Source organism: Denticeps clupeoides, chromosome 3 (genome assembly GCF_900700375.1).
Source record: "Denticeps clupeoides chromosome 3, fDenClu1.1, whole genome shotgun sequence".
NCBI classification, from domain to species: Eukaryota; Metazoa; Chordata; class Actinopteri; order Clupeiformes; family Denticipitidae; genus Denticeps; species Denticeps clupeoides.
The window spans coordinates 31,440,427-31,459,444 of record NC_041709.1 but is presented as its reverse complement, the minus strand read 5'-3'; the positions used below and the strand labels follow the sequence as shown (position 1 = coordinate 31,459,444).

Here is a 19,018-nt window from a genome sequence, read left to right as displayed (position 1 = left end):
CCACAAACGTTTTAGCGAGGTCCTTTAAACAAATCGAAACAGTTCAATTCAAGCCTTGAAAGAAGTCTGCCTCTCCCTTTTCTCTCGTCGCAGCAGACCCACGCCATCTTTAACGGCCTCACTCTAACGGCCTCACTCTAAATCAGTGTCAGGTATGGGAGGAGTTCCGTAAATTACAGGCTCCTCCTTCAAAAAGGAAAACACAAACAAGACAGATAACATAGACAGCATATCACATGACCACGGGACGTAACACCCCCACCACCAAGAATCAACATCCCATGTTGATTAACACCACTTCCACATTCAAAAGGCCCGTGACATGGTGTCCGCTAAAACATTGTCCCCACCCCGCTTGTACCTAATCTCTAGGCTAAAACTCTGTAGCACTAAAGACCAGCGCATAATACGCTGGTTTGCGTTCTTCATACAGGCTAAAAACACTAGAGGATTGTGATCAGTAAAAACAAGGACAGGAAGTGTCGTGGACCCAGATCAGGCCTAGAGCTTCTTTCTCTATAGTACTATAGTTCAACTGGTGCTTTAAGAACTTTTTAGGGAAAAATGAAACTGGATGATCGACCCCATACTCATCGTCCTGTAGAAGCACAGACCCCGCTACAACAGCACTGGCATCCACGTCTAACTTAAAGGGGCGATGGAAATCTGGGGCAGCGAGGACTGGAGAACTGCAAAGAAGAGACTTCACAGCCTTAAGCGCACTTTGGCACGATGCCAAACTTGATCCCCTGCACTTTAGTTTTTTAATATTAGACCCACAGAATGAATCCCCAGAGAACGGTAAAAGACCCTCTAAAATGAAAGACTGGGCGAGAGAGAGACGGTACCTCGTAACACAAAGAGTCTTCAAAAGACGCGTTCCAAGCACGAATAAAACCAACCCCTTTTGGTGCCGGTCCTTTTTGTGTGTTTTTCTTGTTTAATGTTGGACAATTTGCGATGAGATGGCCAGTCTCATGGCAGTAAAAACACGCCCGAGATCCCGGCGGCGAAGTTGGTGGAGATCTGGAGAATATTCTGCCGCCCCGCACACCTTCTCCACAGTCCTTTTTCCGTGATTGTGAAAACAGGATTTTATGTGTTAGTGAGAACTCGTCCACACACACAGGAGACTGTGCTAACGTGGAAACCTTCTGGTCGTTTAAATGGGTTGCAACTGCTTCAGGAATGCAATCCTTAAATTCCTCAAGCAACAGTAACTCCCGCAGCTGATCCCATGTGATTACTTTACTAGACGCACACCATCAGTCGAACAAAGTTTCCTTTTCCAGGTCCAGACCTCCTCAGACCACTTCAACATGGTCGCAACGCGCTCAAAATGGTTAAAATATTCCTCCACTTCCTTTTCAGAAAATGGAGGTACCATTTGTCACGTCCCTGTCTAGGGGTCAGGAAACATGACAACAAACGCGTGGAATGTGTGACAAGTGGGGTGCTCGTCCGGGATCGTCGCCATGTGTACTCCAATTAGAAGCGGCTAAATTACGTTCGCAGCGGGACATTTGTGCGTTTAAGGAAAAGGAGAAGGAAATTCAGCTGAGGAAATTGGAAACACAGCGGGAGCTCGATTTGAAAAAGTTAGAGCATGACTTGCAGGAAAATGAGCATGTTCACGAGTTTCAGCGTGAGCGTGACCGAGAGGAACACGACTTCACCTTAAGAAAGCTTGAGCTGGAACTGGCTGTCCGTACTGGTGTCGACCCACGACCTGCAGTACGACTCGGTGGTTCCACATTCAGTTCTCCAGGAGGTTCGCCAGAACGCGGGGAACCGTCGCGGAGAGTTTTGCCATATTCGGAAGAACCGGAAAACATACAACACACCATGAAAGGAGAGACAATACAAATACACAACAAAGCCACAACTAACAACACTAATCACTCTAACACACAACAAAGGCTTATCTGTAACTCTACAACACTCCAACTCCAAAACTCTCCTTTCACTTCCTCCTTCTCCTCCGGCTCCACAACAATGAGCCCTGAATGGTGGCTGGAATGGTCCTTAAGTAGTTCTCTGTCCTGTGCGTTGATTGGCTGCCAGTTGACGAGGTAATTGGTCTCCACCCAGCAGACGGCCTAAAAGAGAAACACGCACAACACAGCACTCCAAGCCATTCTACGGCCTAAAGGACATAACACATTCTAATGTGCCGATGACATTGAAAGCAGGTGGTGTGGGAACAGACGAGGGTAAATAATGGGCATATTTAGAATCCAGCTCGAGCTCCACCTGCTTTAATTCTAACTGAAATTTCTGGCTTTCTTGTTCATGTCAACGCTCGCGTTCCCATTCTTCCCCTTCCCACATTTTAAGCTGGAGATCATGTTCCAACTTCTTCATCTGGAGCTGATGTTCCAGCTCCCGTTCACAAAGCGCCCAAGCTTCCCGTTCTGCACATAATGTGGCAGCGTCAAGCTGCATTTGTTTCTCCTGTAGTGACATTTCCTTAAGCCGCATCTCAGTCTCTACACTTCCTGCAGAATGTAATGATCCCTCCACCATTTATCCCCACCAGTTAATGGAACTTGGTAAAATTCCGCCACCCCAACTAAATGATCTAAAGCTGTCCAATAATTTGTCTGACGGACTCTCGGAAAACCCCACAAATTCTGAAGCCATGGTTGATCAATTTAAAATGGCGCCGAAATGGCCCTGATAAAACGAAACCAACTATGTGCTACGATAATACAAAAACCCAGAAACGAAGTGCCGGTTTTAGTAAGCTTTAAACGCAGAACTCGTGGCTTCTCCGAAGAGAAACGCCCAACGTGTATCTCTCCCCGGTGTTTTCCCCAAAAACAAGAAAGGCAAAATAACAAACAAAAACAAGAAACAGCGCCCGAAGGAAGGATCAGTGACCCAGCCAGGACACGTCTACCTAACACCCGAGTTCCGCCGAGTGTATGTTAGGACGCAGTGCGCAGCGTACCCCGCATTAATCACTGAAACATGTGAAACGGTGAACAGCGATCCCGGACGAGCCCCCATTTTACCTGGTCTAGGTCAGGAACGTGAACAATCAGAAAGAGAGAGGGAAACGCCACAAACGTTTCAGCGAGATAAATTACAGGCTTCTCCTACAAAAAGGAAAACACAAACAAGACAGAGAACACAGACAGCACATCACATGACCACGGGACGTAACAAAGTAAAGACTTCGAAATGTGTCCTCTGCTTTTAACCATCACCCTTGGTGAGCAGTGGGCAGCCATGAAGTAGCTGCTTTGTTCAATGAAACCTCAGTGGCTCCGTGGTGTATTAGGATGCGAATCAGCAACCGTAAGTTTCTTCATCTGCTAGCCCACCACTCCCAAATGCTATTTGTTTTGGTTATACACCAGCACAATGCATTTTGAATTAAATGAACAAGGTGCTTTAAATGCAGAGTATTTACATTCAAATGAGGTGTTAGGAATTAGTTTTTTTATGTGCCTAAAACTTTTTAAGGGACCAAAGTAATTGGACAAATAATTCACAGCCTGAAAACCTGAATGCATACACATGAAATGCATGCTCAATCGGATTCAGGGCAGGTAATTGACTTGGCATAACATTCCACCTGACTTTTTATATATCATTCTACTTTTCTTTTCATTTTCAAGTAATTCATGTGTACTGGTTGTTTTTCCAACTACTGTCACAGTTCCCGTCTAGGAGGAGGGGGCCAATGTGAACATGGCCAATCCAAAGTGCACAAAGAAGGGAGACAATAAACTTTCTGTTTCAGTCCTCTTTTCATGCTGCCAGTGGAAGATTAGCCACTACATGTTGGGCGAGGCCAGCAATCATACTCCTATAAACAGACAACATATACACACAGAACAGCAAGCAGAAATTCCTCATTACTGCTCCATGGCGCAAAGCACCCAGGGACGTAGCACTAATCTTTAGGAGCTTTGCAACGCATCCCACATTTGACATGGAAGACTCTGATGCGAATCGCTGCTGGTTGTTGAATGTATCGTTTTTTTTAACCCACGGATGAGCAGCGATCATTTTTATGCTCGGTCGCATCTAGGGCTCAAACTGTAGGATGAAGGACAAAAATGTCTTTAGATCATTTGTAAGAAATTTGGGAAAACGCAAGGGTTTTTCCTGCAACTGTTGTAGCACATGGATTCTTGACTCGTTATAAGGCATCTTTCCAGTGATCATATAATAGAGGATTACACCCAAGCTCCATACATCAGCCTTCTTTGGGTCATATGGCTCCATCCTCAGAACCTCCGGGGCTAAATAACTCCAAGTTCCCAAGTACGTGGAGTTCAGTTGGTGCTTTTATGAGCAAAATTTTCCAAAATTAAAGTCAGCTATTTTGATCTGGCCACTAGCAGTGATGAGTATATTGTCACATTTTAGGCCCCTGCGGATATTGTTTAGGTGCAGATAGCTGAGAGCTTTTACCATCTGACGGAAGATAACCTGGCACTGTTCCACAGGAATATAGACTGATGTCTTGATTTCGTCACTCGAGGATCTCTTTGCAGCTTCCATGGCTATGCACTGAATGCAGTAAGGTGATTCGAAGTTCCTGTACAAGTGAATTATATTGTTGTGGTTTGTCAATTGCAATATCTATTCTCTGTGCAGATATTTTTGTGCACGTTATTCCTGGCACTACTTTAAGTTGACTAACTTCAAAGCCATATTCGCTTTGTCTCTTTTTGACTAAACGAGCAAAACATCGTTGAAAGACCCCTAACCTAGTATTTTGATAAGATCGTAACCTGTTTCTGTTTTATCATTTTGAATAACTCTTGACAATTATTTATTTTTTTTCTCCATATTGTCAGAAGTCTTTATATACATATTATATACATATTACATTTAAATAATATGGGTATTCAGACTCAGTTTATAAAGAAACATGCGTACTTCCAGACGCCTGCTCTACAGTTCTTAACAGGCATAATTTAGCTAAAGTTTTGGGTAGTGGCAGTGGGCGGGGCCTACGTCAGAGCTGGGGGTGGAGCTAGTTACCTGAGTGGGCAGGTAAAGAGTTCTTGAGCACTCTAAAGGTAAATGGATTGAATATCACATATGTTTCATTATGAGGCCCAAAGTGCGCCTGAACTGAAAGGAAATCGTGTGACTTTGTGCAGCTTAACGGTTGTTAAAAGACCCCTTACCTAGTTTTTTGTTCAGATCGTAACCCTTTTCTGTTATAACATTTCAAAGAACCATTGACTGAATAATTAATGAATAATGTTGAAGAACTCTTGACTGCCCCATGTTAAAAGTCTTTCTGCAAATGACATTTAAATAATTTGTGTAATCAGACTCAGGTAGTAAATAACTGAGTGTAGTTCCAGCCGTCTCCTTTAACAGGCTTTAACAGTTCTTTAACAGGCATAATTTATATAAAATTGTGGTAGTGGCAGTGGGTGGGGCCTGCGTCAGAGCTGGGGGTGGAGCCAGTTTAACTGAGTGGGTAGGTCAAGACTTCTTGAGCATGCTAAAGATAAATGTGATTGAATATCACATACTTTGTCTTTTGAGTCCCAATACGCAGCATTGGTGATAGTAGCCTAGTGGGTAACACACTCGCCTATGAACCAGAAGACACAGGTTCATATCCCACTTAGTACCATTGTGTCCCTGAGCAAGACACTTAACTCTATGTTTCTCCAGGGGGGGACTGTCCCTATAACTACTGATTGTAAGTCACTCTGGATAAGGGCATCTGATACATGCTGTAAACGAAATGTGTCCTCTACTTTTAAACATCACCCTTGGTGAGCAGTGGGCAGCCATGAAGTGGATGTTTGTTCAGTGGCACCTCAGTGGCCCCGTGGCAGATCGGGATTCGAACCGGCAATCGTCTGTTTCTTTACCTGCTAGCCCACCACTGCCCCAAATGCTAATTGTTTTGGCCATACACCACCACAATGCATTTTGAATAAAATGAACAAGGTGCTTTAAATGCAGAGAACTTAAATTCAATGAGGTGAACAGTGTAGGAATTACAACATTTTTTTTATGTGCCTGACACTTTTTAAGGGACCAAAGTAATTGGGTAAATTAAATATCATAATTCAAACTAGGGGTGCACCGATGCCACTTTTTTGTAGAAGTACGAGTACTTGCATTTCAGTACTCGCCGATACAGAGTACTTAATAAAAACATGATTTCAATTTACAGGTAACAGCTTTAGTCATATAATTTAACAAAAAAACAACAACAAGGGACTAGTTTGGAATTAGGAGCATTTATTTAAAATGAAAAGCATGTTGTATGCAAAATATTACAGAATAAATAATTATAAAAAGTGACAGTGACAGTGCAACTCAAGTATTTTTTTCAGTTTGTTGTAAACTCTGCCGCTTTGGAAAACACAAGGGGCATTAATGAACATCTTTGCTATTTAGCCCACAAGATATGAGTAAACTAACAACATCCAATGGCATTGTCACGAAGCACAACATGTACTGATGTCTGGAGGATTTCCTCAAACACATGCACTATAGCCTAGCCTGTTGCGCATGTAATATGGCTCGTTGCAGAGTTGAACTCGTCTATCCAGTGGGCGGTTAGGCTAATTCGAATTTGTTTCGTCGTCTTCATTCACTTTGAAATAGTTCCATACGGCTGACATGTCTCGCCTCGCCTTCTTTCCGCTCTGATCTGCATGCGGGGCCCTGTGGGGTGCCAGGAGCGGGGCCAGGCACTATGGCGCCCTTACATGCCGCTCAAACATAGACATTTCTCAGACCGTGGTATCGATCCCCGGTATCGGGGGGCTTTTATCGTGTACGAGTAGTTCAGAAACCGGGGTCTTCTGGTTCATAGGCGAGTGTGTTACCCACTAGGCTACTACCACCCAAAATTCACGGACCTGACCTACATGTGTATATCATTCTGCTTTTCTTTTCATTTTTAGGTAATTCATGTGTACTGGCTGCTTTTTTCTAATTATTGTCACGGTTCCCGCCTAGGAGGAAGGGTACAAAGAAGGGAGAGCCAACACGATCAACTCCAACTCCCTCAATCTCTCTCTCCACTCTCAACTCCTTCATTAATACTAAGCAGTCAAATTCCTGTTTCAGTCCTTTTTTTATGTGGCAGTGGCAGATTAGCCACTAGACATTGGGCGGGGCCAGCAATCATACTCCTATAAACAGACAACATAAACACACAGAATGTCAAGCAGAAATCCCCCATTACTACTCCTTGGCGCAAAGCACCCAGGGACGTGTACACTCCCTGGCGCAAAGCACACAGGGACATGTACACTCCCTGGCGCAAAGCACACAGGGACATATTTACTCCCTGGTGCAAAGCACACAGCGACGTTTATAATCCCTGCCGCAAAAGACACAGGGACGTAACACTAATCTTTAGGAGCTTCGCAACGCATCCCACGTTTGACGTGGAAGGTTCTGATGCGAATCGCTGGTGGTCGTCGCATGTATCCGTTTATTTAACCCAAGGATGAGCGGCGATCATTTTGATGCTCGGTTGCAAGTAGGGCTCAAACTGTAGGATGAAGGACAAAAATGTCTTTAGATCATTTTTTAGAGATTTGGGAAAATGCAAGGGTTTTTCCTGCACCTGTTGTAGCACACTGACACTGGACTCGTTATAAGGCCTTTTCCCAGTGATCATATAATATAGGTTTACACACAACCTCGATACATCAGCCTTCTTTGTGTCATAAGGCGTAATCCTCAGCACCTCCGGGTCTAAATAACTCAGAGTTCCCAAGTACGTGGAGCTCAGTTGGTGCTCCTATGAGCAAAATTTTCCAAAATTAAAGTCAGCTATTTTGATCTGGCCACTAGCAGTGATAAGTATATTGTCACATTTCATGTCCCTGTGGACGATATTGTTGAGGTGCAGATAGCTGAGAGCTTTTACCATCTGACGGAACATAACCTGGCACTGGTCCACAGGAATATAGACTGACGTCTTGATTTCGTCAAGCAAGGATCTCTCCGCAGCTTCCATGACTATGCACTGAAAGCAGTCAGGTGAGTCGAAGGTCCCGTACAAGAGAATTATATTGTTGTGGTTTGTCAAATACAATATCATCTATTCTCTGTGTAGATGTTTTTGTGCACATTATTGCTCCACCTATTTTATGTCGACTATCTTCAAAGCCATATTCGCTTTGTGTATTTCTGACTAAAATAGCAGAACGTCGTTGTAAGACCCCTAAGCTAGTACTTTGATAAGATCGTAACCCTTTTCTGTTTTATAATTCTGAATAACTCTTGACTGTTATTTATGTTTTTTCTCCATATTGTCGGAAGTCTTTCTCCGAATGACGTTTAAATAATGTGGGTATTCAGATTCAGGTAGGAAAGAACTGAGCGTACTTCCAGCCGTCTGCATTAAAAGGCTTTAACAGTTCTTAAACAGTCATAATTTATATTAAGTTTTCGGTAGTGGCAGTGGGCGGGGCCTGCGTCAGAGCTGGGGGTGGAGCCAGTTTAACTGAGTGGGGAGGTGAGAACTCCTGTCCTGGATCTCGGTACTTCAGGCTGACTCCTTTCCTCCTCCTTAATGACATTAATTTATGTAACAGGAAATATAACTGTTACTCTCTTCAAAACAACGCAGACACAGGTCGGCTCTCGAAACGGGCTTTATTGCGTGACGTTCTTGCTACTTGCGGCATGCACATTGTGCCGTGAGAACTGTATTCAAATAAACAGTATAACACGTTAACAATTGAATGATACAAATATTCAACACGAACATAAACAGAACATTTTAACAAGTACATCGTTGGCCGCTGGTCCTGAAAAGAGATAGGTTCAAATCCCGATACGGCAAGGTGTCTCTGAGGTCCCCTTGATACCGTCCCCACACGCTGCTCCCCGGTCGCCTGTCATGCCTGCCCACTGCTCACCAAGGGTGATGGTTAAATGCAGAGGACACATTTCGTTGTGTCACCGTGTGCTGTGCTGCAGTGTTTCACGATGACAATCACGTCACTTTCACTACCTACATCCTAAAGCTTGGGAGGAAGACTTAGATATGCCCTTGACAGAGGAGTGGTGGTTGGAGGCACAGGAGTCTCTGTGTTTACCAGGCATGGGTTCCGTTTGCACTGAGAGTCACATAAAGAAAAATATATGAATGGCTGGATTTTGGCTCACAAGACGATTATCGTCTAAACATTACACCGTACCTAGTCGCGTAGTCGTGGCAGTCGAGAATTTGACAGCGACGCCGCGAGCATTTCTCGACAGGCATACGTTCGGACAGCCGTTCGTCCGGCTCTTGCGGCCCAGGGCGCCATGTTGGGGTCCTTTCCTTCCTCGCCGCCGCCAGTGTAGCACCGGTGGTGGGCGAATGCCGGAGATTCTGGATTAAAGGACCGTTTGCGCGCCGTTCCCGGTCGACGCGAGTGTTTGTTCTTTGCTAAAGGCGTAAAGGACCGCAAAATGCAGATCTTCGTGAAGACCCTGACGGGGAAGACCATAACCCTCGAGGTGCGCAGTGCACGTGTCACCAGCGAACCAAATATATATGATATATTTTCAAATGCATGCGGATTAAAATGATAATCGCAATGACTCCGATTCGATAACGATGTTTACTGTTCTTTACGACACAAAGCCACCAGGCAGCCGCAGTTTATGGTGGTTGAGCTGAGACGTGTGCAGTTGTGTATTTTTACATCCTTACTTGGTGTTTACAGGTCGAGCCCTCGGACACGATCGAAAATGTCAAGGCGAAGATCCAGGACAAGGAAGGTGAGCGTTTGTGCAGCCTGCGGCGCAGACGGCGGATTCAGAGCCAGACTGTAACTCCCGAAATCTGACTTCGACCCGCAGGCATCCCACCTGACCAGCAGAGGCTGATCTTCGCCGGCAAGCAGCTGGAGGACGGACGCACCCTGTCGGACTACAACATCCAGAAGGTGGGCCGACCGATGTCCAGAAGAATGGAGCAGATGTTAAGCACAGCGTAAAACTGCGGCCCTCTTGGCAGCCTGTTGCAGGGTTCCTGCGGTCATTCAAAACCTGGAAAAGAGAATTTTCCAGGCCTTGAAAAAAATTTGAATATTGAAATAAAGAAACAAACGTAAAGTTCAGGAAAAGTCAATGAAATGTGACTGACACACGAATGTATAAGGTGAAGTACGTAGATCCCGTAAGACCGACAACCCCGTAACAACTACGTTTAAAAGTAGCGTCTGTTGTATCTTCCCTGGCTTTGCGTAGTGAAAGCCAGCACCTCCGCAGCCGCCTCTCCTTTTTTATAAGTCATGTAAATTACAGCTGCTGATCTACGCCGGAACATTACTCGGCCTGCACGAACTTGGAAGTTCGGCTTTTCAGGGTTGTCATGAGTTGTTTATTTATTTCACATATGCACAAAAATTGTAGAGAACGTGGTCATGAAAATTTGCCTTACAAGTCGTGGAAATGCTTTTGTGCAAAATTGTAAGAACCCTGTTGACCGCAAACATTAACGATGAAGTGGTTGTCCAGGAGTCTACCCTGCACTTGGTGTTGAGGCTGAGGGGTGGCGCTAAGAAGCGGAAGAAGAAGTCCTACACCACACCCAAGAAGAACAAGCACAAGAGGAAGAAGGTCAAGCTTTCCGTGCTCAAGTACTACAAGGTAGGTTCACTTCTTCTTCCGATGTTGTTTAACCACATACCGTTCTAGTTATTAGAGGGGTGTGAATCTCAGCGAACTTCATATTGGTATCTGCCTCAATGTAGTATCTTCTTCAGGGGCTTGCGGACGAGATTTCTAATGTCAAGTATCTCATTATTTCACTAAAATTTGGAATTAAAACGTCTTAGTCAGCATTTATAAATGACCAATATCACCATCAGTATAAATAACCAATATAAATGACCAATATCACCATCCCATTCTCAATCCCCTACTATTTATATATGGGACCTAGAAAGTAATCACTTACACGTAAAAAGAAAATTGCACATATTTTGTAATTCTCAAATTCAGTCTACTGCTGCTAGAAATTTCCCAGCGGAACCTTCCAGAGGGATTTTTTTTTAACAACGTTCTTCCTGCCGTTTTACATCTCAGGTGGACGAGAACGGCAAGATCCACCGGCTGAGGCGCGAGTGCCCAGCGGACGAGTGCGGCGCCGGCGTCTTCATGGCGAGCCACTTCGACCGCCATTACTGTGGCAAGTGCTGCCTCACCTACTGCTTCAACAAGCCCGAAGAAAACTGATCCAGAACCACGGTGCCGGATCAGCCTCCATCTTGTGTAGTCCCACATGAGAGGGGCCGCCCTCGGGATTTTATAAATAAAGAAGCTTCGGGGTTCCTACTCTGTGTCTGAGCACTCCTTCGCTGTGGTAAAGAATAACGCAATCCTTTTTACAAAACCACTTTTAATTATTATTTACACTTCAGTACATTTTGATCTTCAGATATTCAGTAAGGTTTATCACGTTGACCGGCAAACAGTGGCGTGTAGTCGGTACCGAAAATAAAGCCGACTCTTAAAATCCTGGATCCCAGGTAATTTTCTGTTGGACCTCGATCTCCTCAAAGCACACTATCTCATCCCCCGCCATGATGTCTATGTCTTTATCCAGGGACAGACCACACTCCATCCCCGTTTTCACCATCTGGACGTCGTCCTTGTGGTGCTTCAGGGTGGTCAGCGAACCTGAAAAAAACGTTCAAATAAGTTCGCCGGGATCCACACACTGCGTACATTCCAGATATGCTCCACAAGACACTCCGTATGAGTTCTTAAATGGCAGACATGTGTAAATATGCACAGGCACTGGCTGATGTCTTTGGGGGCAGAGGTGGCCCCGTAATCAGAAGGTACCTGTCATGGCTGCCCACTGCTCATCAAGGGTGATGTTAAAAGCAGACAACACATTTCGTTGTGTCACCATGTGCTGTGCTGCAGTGTTTCACAATGACAGTCACTACACTTTCACTCTTTAGTGAGGGTTACATGCATGTGGAATGGAATGGGAACTCAACTTGTTTTCAACATGCCAAAAATATATATAATTAAACAGGCAGCAAAGAAATACTTCACCTTCCCACAGCACGTCTCGGCCACGCGTGAGCCGGAACTTCATCCTTTTATCCAGCTGCCCCTTCTGGACTCGGCACCCAGCCACCAGAACCTTCTTCTTTCCCACAGTCACCTCAAACATGGCGAGAACTGATGCCTCTCCTGTTCAAAGTGCAGGTGGGTCAAAGGTCATGACCTTTGGTTAATGGGTTAATGTGTGGATCCCCAACCCTGTACATGGACGACTGTCTGACAAAGTTGGCAAGTACAGTTCAGGCCAAAAGTTTGGACACACCTTCTCATCCAAAGTGTTTTCTTTATTTTAATGACCATTTACGTTGGTAGATTCTCACTGAAGGCATCAAAACTATGAATGAACACATGTGGAGTTATGTACTTAACAAAAAGTGGAGACCTGACCTCCACAGTCACCGGACCTGAACCCAATCCAGATGGTTTGGGGTGAGCTGGACCGCAGAGTGAAGGCAAAGAGGCCAACAAGTGCTAAACACCTCTGGGAACTCCTTCAAGACCATTTCAGGTGAGGACCTCTTGAAGCTCATCGAGAGAATGCCAAGAGTGTGAAAAGCAGTAATCAGAGCAAAGAAACTAGAATATAAAACATGTTTTCAGTTATTTCACCTTTTCTGTTAAGTTCATAAGTCCACATGTGTTCATTCATAGTTTTGATGCCTTCAGTGAGAATCTACTAACGTAAATGGTCATGAAAATAAATTTAAAAAAATCATTGAAGGAGAAGGTGTCCAAACTTTTGGCCTGTACTGTACGTCCAGTAGGTTTTATCCTTGGGGTTAAGGGTAAAAAGCTGGGATCTGTCAGGTAGGGGTGTTAGAAAATATCGATACAACAATATATTGCAATATTTTATGTGGGGATATTGAATCGATACAGGGGACATCAAATATTGATATATTTGTATATAGATATTTAGTCCACCGGGTGGTGCTGTGGAGCGTTTTCTTTAGTGAGGTCTGCAGAAATGAGAATCAGTGTGCGACCACAACCTCCACTCCTGTAGATGGCGCTATACACCTGGATACTTTGAATTACTGCTTGGCAGAGTGAACTAGCAAAATACAACAGAGAAAATTACAATATATCGCAATTTAATAGTGTTGTGATACGTATCGTGAGATCCTTGCCATTACACAACCCTAATATCTCAGAAAAGTGAGTACATCACTCAAATTTTTCTAAATATTTGATTATATATTTCCACTGAGGATTTGACACTTTGATACAATACAGTACAGTAGTGTAGCGTATAACGGTGTAAATATACCGTCCCCTCAGAATAACTCAACACACAACCATTAAACCGCTGGCAAGAAAATGTCTGTGCTTGGAATGAAGACCACACTCACCAACCACATTCTCTTCTACTGCAGGGGGCAGTTTACTGTTCACCTCCTCCTTGAGGTCATCAATGAGCTTGTAAATGACCTTGTGCAGCTTGAGAGGAATGCCTTTCTTAGCAGCCATCTGCTGGATGGACTTGTTGGCTCCCACGTTGAAGCCATATATGGTTCCTAGGTACATTAATTGAAACTGATTAAATTTTTTTGTCATTGTAGACTACAACAAGAGCAATACATGGTGAATCAACGAAACGTGTCCTCTGCATTTAACCCGTCACCCTCGGTGAGCAGTGGGCAGCCATGAAAGGCGCCCGGGGAGCAGTGTGTGGGGACGGTTCTCAGTGACACCACTGCCCCACATTAAATAGTTACACAAAAAACAACAGATATTATACCTACTGCATACAGCACCCTCAAGGAAAAACTGGAAAACATTCAAGACAATGATCTTTATTCACCTGAGAAGGTTTCTGCCAAATTGATGTCATTCTCCGACACGTCACCGACACCAAAATGAACAATGTCCATCTGACATTGCTGATCTGCATCGTAGCTCTCCAAAATGTTCAAAATGGCTTCGACGGACCCATCCACGTCACCTATCATGTATATGAATATATGATTATACAACACCAGCTGATGACATGTGATAGTAAGACACTCGTCTATGAAACAGAAGACCACAAATTCACAGGTTCAAACCCCACTTACTACCATTGTGTCCCTGAGCAAGACACTTAACCCTAAGTTGCTTCAGGGGGGGACTGTCCCTGTAACTACTGATTGTCGTGCTGGATAAGGGCGTCTGGTAAATGCTGTAAATGTAAATAATAAAAAAAAATGTTTGGCTGCACAATTTTTAAAATTGCACTTAAACTGAAATACCTATATAGACTATAAAAACATATAAAACTATACACTTACCCCTAAGTGGGGACTGTCCCTGTAACTATGCTCTGCATTAGGGCGTCTGGTAAATGTAAAATGTACGTGACCCGTGCGCACCTTTGATGACGACGGGCAGCGAGAGCTCGGCGGACTCGTGCCTCTCGCTGGGCCTGTGGGCAATGCGGTGCTTGTTGGCGCGGTAAAGAGCCGACTTCCTCTGCCTCCAGCTGAGGTGGGCCAGGCCCTCGCGCTCCCGCTTGTAGCTCTCCTGGTGCTGCCGCTGCTTGGCCTCGATGGCCTGCTGCTCGCCCTTCAGCTTCTCCTGCTCCTCCGCGTAGATGCGCCACTCCACCACTTCCCGCGCCCTTTGCTGTGGGGGGGGGGGGGGGCAGTTTTATCTTCCTTCATCAGGCATGATTCTGGCAGCACCTCATTTCTCAATCACAACATGCAGCTAACTGCAGCGTCCGGTGAGCACGGATGAAATACAGAAAAAAGGACTGCGTAGGCAATCATTTCATTCATTTTAAAAAGTGGGCTTTACTGAACACTGCAGTGCTGCAATATTGCTGAGATCTCTGAACAATCAAAAAACTTAGGAGGAAGTAGCTGGTCGAACAAGCAGGACGGCAACACAGCTGAAAACAAGTCATATTTACGTTATTTAGCTCGGTTTCGTGAGACATGAGGAACATTTCCAGGCCTGACTAGACGATAAAAGGTTTATCTGTGTGAATACCAGTAGATGGACTGTGTTTACACCGACCTCCGACTCCACCTCCACAATCTCTTCGCCGGCAGAGGGCAGCTCCTTCCACCCCACGATCTCCACGGCAACGCTGGGCCCGGCCTCGTTCACCGACTGGCCGTTCTCGTCGAACAGGAAGCGGACCTTGGCCCAGGCCTTCCCCGCGACCAGCGTGCAGCCCTTCCTCAGGGTGCCCCGCTGGATTATGGCCGTGGTGACAGGGCTGTTGGGATGAAGTGAGCAGGTGACATTTTTTTTTTTTTCTTTTTCCTGTTGGGGACGGTGAGTGCATTTAGACCACACCCTACCCTTTTCCCTTGTCTGTTCTGCTCTCGATAACCGTGCCCTCCACCTGCCCAACGGGGTCCGCCCTCAGCTCCAACACCTCAGCCAGGGTCACCGTGGCCTCGGCCAGCTCCATCAGGTTGTCCCCCTAAACAAGCCCAGACCGCGTCAGGCGCCGAGCCGGTTGGCAGGAGCCGCACGAGGGACGACGGTGGCCGTACCTTCAGAGCCGAGACGTGGATGGCCTGGACGTCCCCCCCAAACTCCTCACAGACCACGTCATGCGCCAGCAGCTCCTCCTTCACGCGCTGTGGGTCCGCCTGAGGCTTGTCACACTTATTCACCGCCAAAATGATGGGCACTGCAGACATTTTTTTAATCTAGAACACTGTATTCACATTTATACTAAATAATTTCCATGACTTTTCAATTATTCTGAGGGTTTTGTTGACCACATGTTTCATGACCACATGTTCTCTGAGATTTCTGTGCAAATGTGGAAAAAAAAAAAAAAAAACACAAAAAGTTTGCGCAGCCCAAGTAAAATGGTAGATAATCAGCTGTAAATTACACGACTTTTAAAAGGAGACACGGCTGCGGAGGTGCTGGAACACGGAAGCAACGCACGCAGCACCACGTGACGCGGTTCACCACGTAAAGATACTACGCTAGATACTGCGCTAGTTTTAAACGTTGTAGTTGTTAAAGGTGCTTGCACAGTCTTACAGGAACCACGTACTTCACGTTATACATCCATGTGTCAGTCACATTTCAATGATTTTTCCAGAATATGTTCAATTTGTAACTCCAAAACTTTTCAAGGCCTGGAAGATTCTCTTTTCAAATACCACGACTTTTTCAGGTTTTCACTGACGATAGGAACCCTGTGTATTAAACTTTACTTCGGAAAAGGTACCTTTTGCGGTTTTGGCGTGCTGTATGGACTCGACAGTCTGCTTCATCACACCATCATCTGCGGCCACCACCAGGATGACGATGTCAGTGACCAGGGCACCCCTCGCCCTCATGGCCGAAAAGGCTGCATGTCCTGGGGTGTCGAGGAATGTGATCTTCTCCCCTGAAGGAAGCTGGACTAGACAGAGAGGCAGAGAGACAAAGAGAGAGTGGAGTGCAAAAAATTGGAGTCCTAAATAAAGTTTACTGATGAGACCTCATTGCAGTGCGGAGCAGCACACAGAGCGTCCACAACCACTTACCCAGAAAGGCCCCGATGTGCTGAGTGATGCCCCCGGCCTCCATAGCTGCCACCTGGGTCTTTCTCAGACTGTCCAGCAGTGTGGTCTTCCCATGGTCCACATGGCCCATGATCGTGACCACCGCGGGACGGCTCACCAGAAGGGCGGGGTCGGGTGGAGGTCTGTAATGCAAGTGTTTCGGAGTCAAGACTCCATTCCTCTCATTCAGACAACAAAATAAGGAGAGGACTGGCAAGAAGGCAGTGGTGGCCTGGCTGTTAAGGAAGCGGCTCAATCATCAGAAGGTTGCCGGTTCGAATCCCGATCTGCCAACCTTCTGATTACGGATGAAAAAGGATGCTCTGACTCTTATCAGCCAATGATCGTGATCATTGCTTTGATCGGCAAACATTATTAAACATGTCAATCAATCAGATGCTGCAAATAATGTGGGACGTTTCTGCACGCGACAGATGCAATAGTTCACTAATCAATCAAATAGGACAGTTCTAAAATCACTAAAATCACTGATGATGTGGTGCAGTGCCTAGCGGTTAAGGAGATCACGTGTACTATGTGTACGAGCACACATTTTGTCGTGTCACCGTGTGCCGCGCTGCAGTGTATCACAATGACAATCACGTCACTTTCACATGTGCATCTGCATGTTTGCTTGGTAGCGGACATGGTCCCGAGAGGATTTTAGTAGACTGCTGTACACTAAATACTACTACATACACAAGGCACACCAAACACGGGGAATCAGGCTCTGGCCTGTACAGAGCGGTAAAGGAACGGGGTCTCACTGCCTCAGAACGTCTTTGTTCTCTCTGACTTTGGCCTCCACCAGCGTGGCCCACTTGTACTTCATGCCCGAGCGCTTCACCGCCTCCTTGATCCACCGGTCCTCCAGCACGGAGTCGGGCTCCAGCTGGTCCAAGTCCAGCGACGTGTTCAGCAGGGCGTCGTACACGTGGTCTGCGCGAGCAAAAACACTGGTTACCCCCAGAGGTCAGAGGTCAGTGGTGAGGTCAACGCTCAGCTGGTACCTATTTCCCGGTTCATAGCCTGGGCCAGTTCGGACACAGTCATGTTCTGCCTGATTTCGACTCCTTGCTTCTCCTGCTTGTCCAGATTCTTGGGTTTAGGGGTGTATTTCTGGCTTTTCCCAGATGCTCCTTTACCCTTTTGAAAACAAAACTCATGCCAAACAAAAATGCAATGCAAGAACAGAAAGATATTTTTTTATTGTATATTGTGAAACATGATTATGCCTGTTCTATAATACCTGGACTATTTATCATTAAAACATATAGTTTTACCCATGCATTTTAAACAAATGACAGAAAAATGTCAGGGCAGCCCAGCGGAAGCCCCAGCGCCATCAGGCTCTCCTCGAGTCCTCTCGGGTACCTGCTTTGCAGACAGGGGTCGAGTCTGGTAGCAGCCGAACGGGGGGACGGGGGACCAGGCCGGAGAGGGAGGGACAGCCGGGGAAAGGCAGGAGGAGAGTCGTCGGACAGAGAGAGCCCTTCTCACCACGGCCGCCATCCTCTTCATCAGCTCACTGCAACAACAGAATTCAGCAACCTAGTCTTAGACCCAATCGATCCTCGTACACAGGCATAGTCTGGCGGGAGAAAATATTCATACACACACAGTTTTTTTATTTTTAACTCAGTAAATGAATAAAAATAAAAATTAGAAAGCCCACGGATGTCTGAACTGCATTTAACTCCGCTTTAACTGGGGAATTAAGACCAGATTAAGGTGAAGGGATTGTAAAAGCCACCAATAACCTGACCCACAAAGGGACTGTCAGAAACTGATGCCCACCATAGCAAACCTAATAAAAAATACACCATTTGGCGTTTTGGCGCGTCTCTTTTTAAAAGTAAGTCACCTTAGGATTCAGTCAGAAGGGATAAAATCCGCGCCAGTCATTCTCACGAGTTGATAGGAAAACACATTCAGCTGACATGTAAGGGCGCCGCCATGACATTAATACCCATAATGCACCTCGACACATCGTGTTGCCAGATCCGCCATAGACCGTTATTTTATGACATGACTAGCTTTTTGTGTGCTAGTTCTTAAATTCTTCAAAACATGGTAAGTTATATGTTTAACAAATATAACAAGAAAGATTGGACTCCCCGAGGATAATAAATTCCACGGACCTTCGGGTACCCCGGGGAGCATCCAGCTTCTTGCTAAAATAATCCAAATTATCGTGTGCATTTCACAAACTAAGGTTTCTGGGTTTGGTGGACAGAAATGTGTATCCTATTCATCTGTTGGCCATAATTTACCTTGGAACTAAATGAAAGCGGGGGTGGTAGTAGCCTAGTGGGTAACACACTCGCTTATGAACCAGAAGACCCGGGTTCAAATCCCGCTTACTACCATTGTGTCCCTGAGCAAGACACTTAACCCTAAGTTGCTCCAGGGGGACTGTCCCCTGTAACTACTGGTTGTAATTCGCTCTGGATAAGGGCGTCTGATAAATGCCGTAAATGTAA

At 45.6% G+C, this 19,018-nt stretch overlaps 2 protein-coding genes across 3 annotated transcripts; one reads left to right on the top strand and one right to left on the bottom strand.

Annotated features, from left to right (window-relative positions):
- Nucleotides 1–9,271: 9,271 nt before the first annotated feature.
- On the top strand, nt 9,272–11,289 carry LOC114785883 (ubiquitin-40S ribosomal protein S27a-like). The gene is made up of 5 exons (XM_028972531.1): nt 9,272–9,465; nt 9,675–9,729; nt 9,811–9,896; nt 10,471–10,602; nt 11,041–11,289. Exons 1-5 carry the CDS (start codon nt 9,418–9,420, stop codon nt 11,188–11,190), a joined length of 471 nt encoding a protein of 156 aa, XP_028828364.1. The 5' UTR covers nt 9,272–9,417; the 3' UTR covers nt 11,191–11,289.
- Nucleotides 11,290–11,336: 47 nt separating this feature from the next.
- Nucleotides 11,337–18,616, bottom strand: mtif2 (mitochondrial translational initiation factor 2). Of its 2 annotated transcripts, XM_028972193.1 has the most exons (14): nt 18,400–18,616; nt 17,910–18,063; nt 17,546–17,681; nt 17,303–17,474; nt 16,518–16,678; nt 16,217–16,393; nt 15,522–15,661; nt 15,324–15,448; nt 15,034–15,238; nt 14,385–14,637; nt 13,838–13,978; nt 13,386–13,550; nt 12,022–12,162; nt 11,337–11,634 (listed from the first exon to the last, which is right to left on the bottom strand). In XM_028972193.1, exons 2-14 carry the CDS (start codon nt 18,054–18,056, stop codon nt 11,465–11,467), a joined length of 2,133 nt encoding a protein of 710 aa, XP_028828026.1. In that variant the 5' UTR covers nt 18,057–18,063; nt 18,400–18,616; the 3' UTR covers nt 11,337–11,464. The 2 variants fall into 2 exon arrangements, with proteins under 2 accessions (XP_028828026.1, XP_028828027.1); XM_028972194.1 differs by lacking the exons at nt 17,303–17,474; nt 17,546–17,681; nt 17,910–18,063; nt 18,400–18,616 and having other exon boundaries at nt 16,217–16,388; nt 16,518–16,654.
- Between the last annotated feature and the right edge of the window lie 402 nt (nt 18,617–19,018).